The sequence below is a fragment of the Cydia splendana genome, chromosome 16 (genome assembly GCF_910591565.1).
Source record: "Cydia splendana chromosome 16, ilCydSple1.2, whole genome shotgun sequence".
Classification (NCBI taxonomy): domain Eukaryota; kingdom Metazoa; phylum Arthropoda; class Insecta; order Lepidoptera; family Tortricidae; genus Cydia; species Cydia splendana.
Window position 1 is genome coordinate 18,155,846 of NC_085975.1, and position 13,664 is coordinate 18,169,509.

Sequence of the window (13,664 nt, forward strand, 5' to 3'; positions counted from 1 at the left end):
TGTGTCAGTGTCAAAAGTGACGTTTTTGTTTGAAGAAACGTCACATTTGACACTGACACATCTAATCCACATCGTTTCTAGATCTATTAATTGACGTATCTTAAAGTTCGAATCGGGCCGCTAGTTATATACGAACTTTAATTTGTCTTGTCTTGTCTTTGTGTTTCTTTTAATTTTCTTATTTGATTTGATATTAATTGATTTTGTAAATGTGTAGGCACTATTTTTATACTCAGGTTGTATTAATTTTAAATCATAATACAAATTCCGTCAATTTTTTTTTTTATTATTTTAAAGGGACTTCAATTGGCGCTTACGGGTCTCATTTGTACTGACGCAAATCCATAAAAAATTGAAAAATATTAGGTAATGTCCCGGTCACAAAGTCAGGCGATTATTGAAATTAATTATTTCAGAAATTAACAAGCATGTCCATTGTTTATTTCAGAATAAACATGTACGTCGTGTTATCAGTTTTACAAGTCATTATACTTCAATGAACATTCCGATGTCAAACATCGCAACTTGCATGTTCTATTGTTCATTAGGTACCAGTGTTCAAGATTCCTCATAGGAAAACTTGGTATATTTTTCCTGTTTATTAACAAAAAGCATACGACGCTCAGTAAATGATATAAAAATTTCTTCAACCAGCAAACAAGACATTTAACTTTTCCGCCTAGGCCCGCACCGCAATATCGTATGAAAATCTATTGCTGCGGGACGTCTTTCTAAAGCGTTCACAAAACATGATGTTTCACAGCTTCTTCTTCTTCCTCGCGTTGTCCCGGCATTTTGCCACGGCTCATGGGAACTTGGGGTCCGCTTGACAACTTATCCCATGATTTGACGTAGGCACTAGTTTTTACGAAAGCGACTGCCATCTGACCTTCCAACCCATAGGGGAAACTAGGTCTTAATGGGATTAGTCCGGTTTCCTCACGATGTTTTTCTTCACAGCTTATTAATACGAATTGAATGACGATATTTCCAGGCATGTTTAATAAAATGTTACTCTCGCTATAACAGAGTGAGAAATGGTGGTAAAAATTGTGAAAAAGTGGAAAATGGTGTTAGGTACCTACAGTGAAAGTTAAGTACCTACGTTGAAATGTTGACCTTAACCGCAGCCTGAGTTCCCAAGTCCCGCCAGCCCTTTAAGTGCTCATTTATTATGTAAAGCATAATGGAAGGCCAACCACCATACTGTTAACTAGTCTCCGACTGAAATTTGGGTTTCGGTATAAAAATGTTTCGGCCAAAGGTTCGGTATCGGCAAAAAAATTGTTAAACCGTTCGGCCGAAACGTATAGGTAGGTAATACATACCTTTTCAAATAGGCTAATAGTTTTCGATAATGATTGAGTGAATTCTAATTACCTAGTCTTTCTTATTTAGAATAATGGCCCAACACGCACTTGGCCGATTTTTTTTCATACCATTTGCACGAATTAGGTTTTTCATTGATCACTTGTCTAAAAAGACAGGCCTCCGACAAATTGTTTTCAACGTTTTTAATACTTAAGTACGTCTATAAAAGTTTAGATGTCGGCCGAAACTGAATCAAAACCCTTCGGTTTCGGTAAAAAAATCGGTTCGGTCGGACACTACACTAGTTACTATTCGTAAACCTTATTGAAAATACATAAGGTCGATTATTGGTTAGTTTGGAGTGTTGGTACAATTCATTACAGTTTTGTAAACCGGTATAAAATGACCTTGAGATTAATAGCTAATATGTGACGTCCCACGGTCAAAGGTACCTTATGGCGGGTATGGAGTTATGCATACCCCAGTAATCTACAATAAATAAGCTATCGATAACACAAAAGATCAACCTTCTAGGTTGCGTAGTTACAGAGATATGATTTTTTGAAAATAATGTTGTGAAATGAGCAACTTTACGATAGAGAAGTTTTAAGTTTAGCCGCCTAAAAAACTATGTTCCTGAAGTAAGTTACATAGTTGACTACAAATAATAATGCCTTATATATCTGAGATTAAAAAAATATTGCGACTTGTTCTGTAATGCAAATAGAAACTTTTGATATCGACTGATTTATGTGTATACTAACCAATCTCTTGAAAATAAAGTTTTATTTCATTTTCACGATTGATTGCAATGAGCTCTCAAGATTTAAATTTTATCTATTAGAAAACGACACTAACAGACAGTTTAAGCAAAAAACAATACCGATTTAGAGGTGAAAATGTATTTTCTGACTTTTTCATATAAAATCACAAAATTGAATATTTTTACTTTTAATGTGACACACAATCAATTTTTCTGAGCACATATGAAAGAAATTCTGTCATTCAAATGAAATAAATCCTAAAACCCCAACTAAATACTATATTTAACCCCTTATGCCACTTTAAACTTACATAACAATAACAGTATTTGCTCCATACATTTACGAAAAGGTACCTTATGGAAATAAATCTAATAATACATCACTACAAAATATCAATCATATTATAGTTTATCTTTTATGAATAGAAAATATTATTTTACATTAAACTGCCCCCAATTTAATTAGTTCTTCGTCATAATAATCTTAAAAAAGACCAATAATTTGTATGTAATGAAAAGGTACCTTGTGGTCAAGTTACATGATGAGGCATGATGATGATGGAACAGTTAGGATAAACTAATAATATTTTGGGGTTAAGATGGTATAAATCGTCTATTTCTTATCAATAATATATTTCGGTTGCTATTGAAGATAAGCGGCATTGAGGTTCAATGACCTCAGATATTCCATAAGGTAATGCGTCGGGTATTGGCATTTTTCAGCAAACCAATGGCTGATTTACTGCATGCGACCAAACCAAATGAAGATTATTCTAGTTAAGAAAGACTTGACGAGAGTAACTTTGGTATAATAGCAGTCTACTTGGATTTGTGATGTCGGTCTATGTACGGTTATAATATTTGCGAGGCGCCCCAACCAGAACTGAAATTATCAAATTAGTTTTGCAGAATGCTAATACAGTTCTCTACCAAACTTCTTTTCCCGTATTGACTAGTTTTTTTGGGAATTTTCAATCTTTTTTCCATAAGGTACCTTTTCTACTAAACTCTGAGACGACATTACTAGGCTTATAACTAACTTATAACAAAAATAAAAACAGGTAAATAAACGTTAGGCATTAAGGTTTCAGATCACACAATAAAAAAAAATTGAGCATTTTTTCACCTCTTTACAAAACATTTAATATCTCCGAAACTAGAAACCCTCATAAGGTACCTTTTCCCGTGGAACGTCACATATATATACTCAGAGATCGTTCTAAACTGGTTCACATGAGCCCAGAAAGCGGTTAGAATTTAGAATCACTTGAGCCACTGGACTGAACTATGAATTATTATTTTTGTATAGGTATGTTGTTTTATAATTTGTTTTACTACTTACACGAATTGTTTGTAAAACTCGTTAATATTCATCTGTCATTTGGAACTGGAATAATTATTAAATAGTTACTTACGGGTATTTGGTTTGTTTCAGTTTGTTTAACTTTGTATAAAGTTTTCAGACTGTATGTTATTACTTATTACCAAAAAGAATAGATAGTATAGAGGGGTCCTGTCATTGTAAATTTTGTAGTCACTGTAAATTTACTGCCATCTATCGACACACGACTAAAACTCAAAATGAAAACGTATAAAGTTATCAGAAAATGTATATATATATGGATAAATGATTTTATTATTTTTATATCATTTTGATCCATGTTCATTCACTGATATCTATGTGTTAAAATTGTTAAATATGAAACGGTGTCGTCACGCCATCTAGCCGAGGATAGGCTAAAAGTGTGTGCGGCATCTATTCGAGAATGACTTTTACTTGAATTCCGAGGCACGTTTTTTCCTTAGACTTTATTCGTCTTATACGAAGTTACATATGTCTTTGTTATTACTTATTAAATTGTACCTAATTGTAGTTTCTCTATCGTACCTACTTGAGTGGGAATTAGAAATGTTTTTAGAGCTAGACTAAGATAAGTCTGCAACGATTTTGATAGCACACGCAGTGCAAGTGTTACTTATACGTCATAATTTCATAGAAGTTTTCTTGGTCTAACTCTACATACTTCACAATTATACCTAAGTCATGTCAAAGATGTTTACTTTCGTGTTTCGAATTTGACAGCTAAACAAGATGGCGCTGTACGGCTCCATACATAACGTGGTAAGGTAACTCTCTGATTATCAAAAGTTGACGTTTGACAATAGGGAATGTTAGGCAAAGCTCTGCCTAGGTGGCACCTTAGTGGCACATAACTGTAAAAAACCACAATGACACATGGCCTACGTCGAAACAAAAAATCTAAATTTCGTTATCTAATATCTCTATCACTCTTGCATATACGAGCGATAAAGAGGCAGATAACTAAATTTCGATTTTCGCGTTTACCGGTAGGCCCTTCTTAACAAACCGCCTTGATGCATCAATGTCATATTTTACTGTCTGTGAAAGCAGTTTAAGGCACAGTATGTATAAGTTAGTCTATGAATTTACTGAGTCGGTAATGCTGCACTCTGGCGGCAGAACATTGCAGTAATATCCCCTATTCAGTGACCACAAAACATTATGGCACAGTACAGATCGTCATCTGACCTGACTCATTTTAATTTACAGCTACTTTTGCTCTGGAATTCCTAATACCCTTCTGACCTTAAAAATAATGTCAAAGTCCCGTGACCGTATTTAAAGTGCCTTGTAACTGTAGACGAGACGTAGTAAATTTATCGTTAATAATACTACGCACGTTTACAATGAAATAGAAAATGTGCAACTTAATGCTTAGTTGCCTTGGGTGGAAAACGTCCGGCCGGGCGTCCCAGATACCGCTGGAGTGACGAAGCCCTAAAATACCTGCCCGCCCTCGGAATACCCAACTGACGTGAAGTGGCGCAGAATAGGGCAGAGATGGCGCTCTCTTGTTTCAGAGGCAAAGATTATTATTGAGTCACTGAGCCAGTGAAGTAATAATAGTAATGCTGAGTCACAGTTTGACGTAGGTCTTCGCTATTTTTACCAAAAATACCATGTTGTAGGACTTGTGACCTAATCGTCACGAGGAACTGTGTCGTATGCATCAGGGCTCGGAAACCGTTCTCATTCGTCAAACCGGTTTCGTTCATTCGCCCGGGAACGAAACGGATTTCGTTTCCGTTTGCGGTTACCGGTTAAAGAACTGTTCTTTTGAGATAACGGTTTACACAAATTACGTTCTCATTTCGTTCTTGAGGAACGAAATAGACCGGTTAAATTGAGAATGTCGCAGCAAGATAAAATAAGTATTATTATTTGTGACCGGCAGAATATCAATACTTTGCTCGAAAAAGCGTATCGCTGAGTAGGAATCCTTTTACATATGCATTATTATTAGATGGGAGTCTAATCCTGAATCCTTGAGTAGTATCTATGTCTAAGCTTCAAGAACCTCGATGTTGCCAGGCCAAAAAAATGGCGCCGTGACCCACCAGTCCTTCGAATTACACCCTTACGATTCTCATAAGTACATTCACCGTCGAAAAAAGCCTATGTCACAAATCGGACCTAAGTGGTATTATGTAATTTGAACGACGACGCCAAATTACCTGTATTACGTACTGCGTGTGTTGCTGTTGTTAGTGTTTACAAAATATATCATCATCATCATCATCATCAGCCTACTCTCGTCCACTGCTGGACATAGGCCTTTCCTATTGCACGCCATTGAGCACGATTTGCGGCAACTCTGATCCAGCTCCGGCAAGCCGCCTTGCGAAGTTCATCGGTCCATCTAGTCTGAGGGCGTCCTACGCTACGTTTGCCGATGCGCGGTCTCCACTCGAGAACTCGTCTACCCCAACGGTTATCGGTTCTACGGCTAATATGACCGGCCCACTGCCACTTCGTTAACGATGAGTAAGTTGACGCGGGCCGCACTTTGTTAATATTTATGACTTTATCAGACATTGTCGTTTCTCAATATTATATAGCCAGAGAGGCTCGCAGGCCGCAAGTGACAGTTTCACGAGCCGCATGCGGCCCGCGGGCCGCAGGTTGCCGACCGCCGATTTAAGCCATCAATAATAATTACTTTAATATTATAGTTTTAATGTTTAAAATTGAACGTCAAAGTGTAGGTATAAGTACCTACCTACTCAAAGGGGATTAACTATGTTTCATAAGTACGTAAATGGTGAATTGAATAACAATTATAACAGTTAATACGTGGCTACTGGCATGAACTCTAAAATATATTGGTTTGTTTCATGTCATAGTTCAATATCGGACCCTGGCCCAATCCCGACTAACTTTAGTACACAGCAGTTGAAATTCCAATTGCTTAAAGTTCCTTCTACGAAGTCACATACATATTTAATATCTGGGAGACCGAGCTTTGCTCGGAAAACATATAAGTACCTACCATTTCTTATCTATCTATCTATCCATATAAAAACTAAAAAATGCGCGTTTTCTCAGAGATAAGACCTAGCTAGATCGATTTTTCGCCCCCGAAAACCCCCATAAGTATAGCAAATTTCATCGAAATCGTTAGAGCCGTTTCCGAGATCCCCGAAATAGATACCTATATAAATAAATATACCTACAAATAAATAAATAAACAAGAATTGCTCGTTTAAAGGTACCTATTAGATTATATTAATAGCAGGCTTTACCAATAAGTAAATGAAACAAAAATCTATATTTACCGGCACCATTTCATATGACCTAAAATCCATTTTCAGATCTATTTCACTTAAACGCAACTATTATTTACTCAATACACAAAAAATAACACACACAAACACACGTCACGTCTATATATCGACTAGCACTTTAAAACTGATTTGCTTTTGTTCATTATCTCTTGCTAATTCACTTTGATAAGGATTGATAGTAAAAATATTACGCATGGTAGGGCATTGAATTCGTTTACTGATACTGCATTGCATGAAGAGTCACACGAACGCTCCGCAAAAAAGCCGCTCCCATACAATGGAAGTTACGCCCTCATTCGTAAATTAGGTACTTACAGTAAGCTACTGAGTAAGGTGACACCCCCCCTGCAAACAAGTTTTTATGCAGGGGGTGGTCACTTTTTTCCCCTTCGGCCGCGTACGATACCGGAGATTCGTAACCAATTGCGACAGAAGAAAGAATCTACTTTTTACGATACTAGTTACAACTCAAGGCTTTTTTTTACTCAAACGAAACCACGTAATTCTTTCGTAACTGGTTTCGAGCGACAATTTTTATGTTTTTTCCGAAACTAGTTTCGAACGAGGGTACGCGGGATAGTAATATGTATAATTGTATATTCTATGTCTCTTAATATCTATGGCGTATTGTGCATTTAACTTGGTTGTTTTTTTTAATAAATAAAATGCCGTTAAACCCGGTAAATGTTATGTATTTGTCTTTACATGTTATTAATTAACAATTCGTCACAATGTAGAGTTCTTTCATATCAATTTATGAATAAAAAAGAAAAGATGAGGCTATACAGTTAATTTTTAGTAACGCTTGTCTCATAAGACGAACTATATCAGAATTAAACTAAATGCTCATTCAACACAGGCAATTGACATCGATAAAGAAATAAACAAGACATTGACAGTATAACCGGCCAACAATCTAGAGAGGGTTTAATGCTATCAATATTTAAAGAGGTTCTGATATCATTTTGAAAGTTTATTTTAGTTCCGTATTAAGAATGTAAAGTACGCTTACGTAATTCATTATTTCAATAGAAATTCCTACTTCGATACTAGTAACGTGTAAGGAAAAAAACTTATTGCTTAGTAACTAGTATCGTAAAAAGTAGATTCTTTCTTCTGTCGCAATTGGTTACGAATCTCCGGTATCGTACGCGGCCGAAGGGCTTTTTTCTGCAGCTTACTGTACATGACTTTAGCATGAAATTTCAAGTAACATATAGGTATGTTTCTATGTCATATCTGGTACTCTACTCGATTTAATTTCTCTGTACCTAATTTCCAGCAACGAAAACTAGTAGCAGACATAGATATCTGTTACTTGAATGTTCATGTAAAATTTCATGTTAAGTATTTCAAAATGTCGATTTACAATGTGTGCGTAACTATAACCTAGATTGTATCCGGCGGCTAGGTCCGTGACTCTTAGCGCCAGTTGCACCATTCCACTAACCCGGTGTTAAGCGGTTAAACCGTTAACCCTGTGTCAAATTGTACTGGTAACCATGGTAACTCCAGGTTTAACCGGTTAACCCCGGGGTTAGTAGGATGGTGCAAGTGGCACTTAATAATATGACTAGTAGGAGTAGTAGAAATAGTTACCTATAGGTATTAGTCATTTATTGTATAGATGCACATTCTGCAGCACTTTTCAGTCGAGTACCCAAGCGGTAAGTAGCATTACGAGTAGTAGTCATCTTATCTATACCTAATCATGTTATGATCAGCAGACTCGTCAATGTCCTAGGTACAGTGGGTATGTCATAGTAGACGGAGAGCTACCTACGGAAATAGGTTTGCAATTTATAGAGCAATGAAATCCCTCTAGAGTCAGTCCATAAAAAGTCTGCAGCGGATTTGATAGCCCACGCAGTGCAAGTGTCATTTAATACGTCATAATTTCATAGAAGTTTGACGTTTAAAATAACACTTGCACTGCGTGGGCTATCAAATCCGCTGCAGACGATTCTTGGTCTGACAGTAGTTAGTGTGCCATACTATCATTATTAATTAATTCGGGCGCCTGGCAGCTGTTCAGCGGTGGGTGTGAGAGGTGTCAAATAAATTGAAGGTGTACAATTTATAGAGCTCTGAGTTTGGTGTGATATAATAGCTAATTGTGTATTTAATCCGAATATAACATTGCCAGGCGTTTAAATTGGGGACAAAGTAGTGTCAGGTGACGTCCAAGATTCGCGAAAAAGTGCCAAGTCATATCATTTACTAGGTCAAATTTTATCGTGTTTCGTTACCCAAAGGGTGAAAACGGGACCTTATTACTATAAGGTCCCGTTTTCGGTCCCCTCTATAAATTGCACACCTTCAATTGTTTTTACAACCCCTTTGTTGCCCAACCACTGTCACACCCACCGCTGGACAGCTGCCAGGCGCCCGGATTAATTAATAATGATAGTATGGCACACTAACTAGAGGGATTTCGTTGCTCTATAAATTGCAAACCTATTTCCGTAGCAAGCTCTTAGACCATAGGTAGGTATGCTATAAAAGCTTGTGGTGCTGTGTCTGTACGCGTGAATTTCGAGAATTTCGTTTAATATCGTTCGTGTATTTTTTTAAATAAAAAAACCTCTATGACCTGGTGTAGTGAAAACAATTGAAGTGGATTATGTATTATGTATGTTGAATTAAACACATATTTCGCACTGGTTCTTTATTTATATAAAATACGTGTTTTTGGTACAAATCTAAATCGAAAAGTCATCTTATTTTTATATGTCATTGTTTAAATGTCGAAAATCAATAAAACTAAATCAAATAAGGTTTTAATACCGAACATTCTCGGCCCTTTTAACAGAAAATTAACTTAAATTATACTAGCTATTCTAGCTAATTAATAGGTAACAAAATAATTTTGTTTATTGTCCTAATGAAAACACCTTTCTGGGTTCTGACTTGGACAGACCGTACTAAATTGTCCGATGTATTTTTATTAATAGATATTATTTTACCCAGCGGCCAACAAGCAGGTGGAGTAGCTTCATCTTTTAATAAAACAATTTGTCCAATATCTAAATTGGTCCTTCTCTGCAGCCACTTGCTTCTTGGTTGCAGCTCACTCAAATAATTATTATAAAACTGTACCCAAAACTTTTGTTTTATTTGAGTAATTTTTTGATACATATTTAATCTATTTTCCGCTTTATGAACAATACTAGGCTCAGGAATATCTGAAATTGGAGATCCAATTAAAAAATGAGCCGGTGTTAGGCAAACAATATTGTCGTTATCAGGAATGTCAAAAACTGAGCATAAAGGCCTTGAATTCAGAATACCCTCAATCTGAACAAGAACTGTGTAAAAAAATTCATAAGTCAATCTGACATTACCTAAATATCTTTTCAATAAACTTTTAACAGACTTAATTCCAGCCTCGTAAATTCCACCCATGTGGCTGGCAAGAGGAATTGTGAATTTCCACTCTATGCAACTGACATTACAATAGTCTATTACTTGACTATATGAAGTATCATTTTTAAATAACTGATACAATTCATGAAGCTCGTTATTTGCTCCTTTAAAATTTGTAGCATTATCCGAGTACAAATGTGTACAGTAACCTCTGCGACTAATAAATCGTTTCAAGGCGCAAATAAAGGCTTGTGAAGACAATTCTGTAACTAGCTCTAGGTGTATTGCCTTAGTTGACAGACATATAAACAAGCATATATATCCTTTAGTGTACTTACAATTTCGAACCATAGAATTTCGAATATATACTGCTCCGCTAAAATCAACACCAACATGTAAGAAAGCTCGTGTTAAAGTGACTCTTGGAGCGGATAAGCTAGCCATCTGCTGCTCACAGGCTTCAGCATTGTATCTGACACAGCGAACGCATCTATGTATGACTTTTCTGACTTCCATACGACCGTTAATTGGCCAATATTTTAACCTTAGTCCGAAAAGCGTGCCTTGTATGCCTATGTGCAACAAACGAAGGTGAAACTGTTCTATTAACAGAGTTGTCACGTGTTCTTTACCTGGTAACACTATCGGGTGTGCTTGACTGTAAGGTATGTTAGAATTTTGAATACGACCACCCGTACGAATAATATTATCGTCATCAAGAAAAGGGTTGAGCTTACGTAGAGGGCTTGACTTGTAAGTGTGTAAGCTACGAACGTCAGTGTGTTTATTCTCACTAGTAGTACTATTCGAGTTTATGTTATTTGTGGACTGTATAATATGTGATTTCAATGTGTGTAACTCTTGGTACTCCTTAGAGAAATGTACGCGCTGAATCGTTTGAATTATGAAGTTGTGTGCACTTTTCAGTTCCTGTGTTGTGAGAAAAGACACAACTTTAGTCAAATTACGCATGGTATAATAATATACTCCGCCTGGTACTCCATTCCCGTCTTTTCTAGGTCACCTAACTGACACGGGCTTACGTCATCATGCGACAGCGCTATATGATAATATGCGATAGCGCTATATGATAATATGCGATAGCGCTATATATAGCGGCCATGTTGTTGTGACGTAGCCCCGTGTCACTCTGGGAATGGAAGACCATGTTTTATTAGACTATGATATTACGTAAGTTATTTATAAACCTAAACATGTAAGCTAATACTCTAGTCAGTTTGTTAAAGTTAGAATGTTTCTGAAAGTATGTATAGAAATCATCCTGTATATTTTGTTGAGTACACACAGTATGAGCGGTGCGTGGCTCGATCACTTCATCTTCTGCTCATCGTCAGTAATCACAGGTGATGATGTCATTGGCCATGTACTAGGATCTCGAAGCAGCCAATCTGGACCGTTCCACCAGAGTGAGTTGCTCTGTAAGTTCTGTGGGTAAACTCCTCGTGTGAGTAAATCAGCAGCGTTCTCTTTGGTATTGACGTAATTCCACATTTCAGACTTAGTCAATTCTATAATCTCCATTAGTCTATGAGACACAAATGTGTGTAGTTTTTTGTATGGCGACTTAATCCAGTGTAATACAATCTGTGAATCTGTGAATAATACAATGTCATGTATTTTAAATTTGTCTTTGAATGCTCTTCTCAGCTTGTCAACTAGGTGTGCTAACAATAAGCATCCAGATAGTTCAAGTCTTGGCAATGATTGAACACGAATTGGACTGACTCTTGTCTTCGCCATAACAAGACTGCAGGTGGGTTCTCTGTTAGGATATGTGGCTCTGAAATAAACAACAGCACCGAAGGCTTTCGCAGAAGCATCACTGAACCCTATCAAGGTTATCCACGTTGGTATATCAGAGAAATAGTATCTAGGGACATTAATGTTTTTGAGCTCGGGCAGATTAGCTTGAAACTCTAGCCAAGTTCTTTGTAGATCTTCTGGAATGACCATGTCCCAATCAATCTTGGCTTTCCAAATGTCTTGCATGAGGATCTTGGCTATAATGACCGTTGGCGCTAGTATGCCAATAGGATCATATATTTTTGCTATTGCAGACAGTATATTGCGTTTAGTAAGCTCGAACTGTTGTAGCTCTGGAATAGCTGTAGTAAGCGCGTCGCTTTGTGGTAACCACTTCACTGAGGTTACTGTACACATTTGTACATAATTGCGTTTGCTTACCTGTCACGCCAACGCCGTATATATGGTGGCTATCGTGATATAGCTTACTGTTCATCCTCTTGAGAAGCCTGTGAGCAACCATATGGATTTCGCTTCCATTGTCCAACATGGCACGCGCAGGATGCCATGATCCTGTCTCATCTTGTATATTTATTATCGCTGTAGACAAAAGAATCTGTTTATTAGTGTTTACCACATGCATTGCAGTAGGCGTCACTATATTTTTTTGACATTGTGTATGTGTAACGTCATTGACAGTTGTCGGTTTCGTTAATGTATGTGTATTGTGTGTCAGCTGTTGCTGTGGTAGCTGTTGCTGTGGCAGTAGTTGCTGTGACAGCTGTTGCTGTGACAACTGTTGCTGAGTCTGCTGTTGCAGGGAATGCTGTTGCATTGAAGTCGTAGCTGACTGTTGCTGCTGTTGAGCTGTAGATTCTGTAGCGATAGCAATGTTCGCACGTTTAGGGGGAGGGTTAGCTAGGTGAATCAAACTATGATGCTTACCGTGGCATGTAGAGCACGACTTTTTGGAGCATTTATGTTTGGCAGTGTAAGGCTGTAAGCAATTGTAGCACAAAAACTTGGATTTTATGTAGTGTATACGTTTGTCAACTGGCATTTCCAAAAATTGTACACATTTGGCTATATTATGTTGCCCTTGACAAAGAGTACATATTTCATTACAGTCATCAGATGTAGAGACGTGTACGAGCTTGGGGGTTGATTTGGATTGAGGAAACTTGTCAGATTTATTGTCATTCATAAGCTCGAACGCTGTTGCACGCAGCTTAAGGAAATCTAAAAGCTCCTTTATTGTAGGAATTGAAGTCTCTTTCCTTGTCAACTCCCATGCCGCCCTCAGAGAATTGTCTAATTTCTGAGTAATTATATAAACTAAAAGTACATCCCATTGTTGCACTGGCAGGTTTAAAGCACTTAGAGAATCAAGACTTTGTTGTAATACATTTAAGAACTCTTTTATGTTAGATCTGTTAAGTATAGGAAAACTCAAAAAGCTCTTTAAGTGAAAGTTTACAATAATAGTTTGGTTTTCATACCTGTTTTCTAGTATACTCATAGCTTTACCGAAATTTCCGTCGAGAATCAGAAGAGAGTTAATCAAACCCGCAGCTTCGCCCTTCAAGCAGCTCTTCAGATACTGCATGCGTTGCAGCTCCGGCACGTTTCCTCCGTCCATGGCACACTGGAACAGGTTTTTAAACGCAGGCCACTCGCGTATGTCACCGCTGTATGTCGGAAGCTCTAATTTTGGGAGTTTGTACACCGGTTGACTTTTTGCTTTGATGTCCTCTTCTTTTTTCTCCAACAGTTTGTTAATGAGCGCTCTAGTTTGGTAATATCTGGACTCCAT

At 37.2% G+C, this 13,664-nt stretch overlaps 1 protein-coding gene across 2 annotated transcripts in view; it reads right to left on the minus strand.

Moving 5' to 3' along the window:
• Positions 1-13,664, minus strand: part of LOC134798436 (phospholipid phosphatase 2-like) — a 59,876-nt gene that overhangs the window by 12,098 nt on the left and 34,114 nt on the right. Inside the window, exon 1 of one of the 2 annotated variants that reach the window (XM_063770876.1) lies at positions 6,713-6,813. The exons of the other annotated variant lie outside the window; for it this stretch is intronic. Coding sequence (XP_063626946.1) covers positions 6,713-6,742 — 30 coding nt within the window. The 5' untranslated portion in view covers positions 6,743-6,813. Of the gene's footprint in view, positions 1-6,712; positions 6,814-13,664 lie in introns of those variants that run through there. 2 annotated transcript variants of the gene reach the window in all.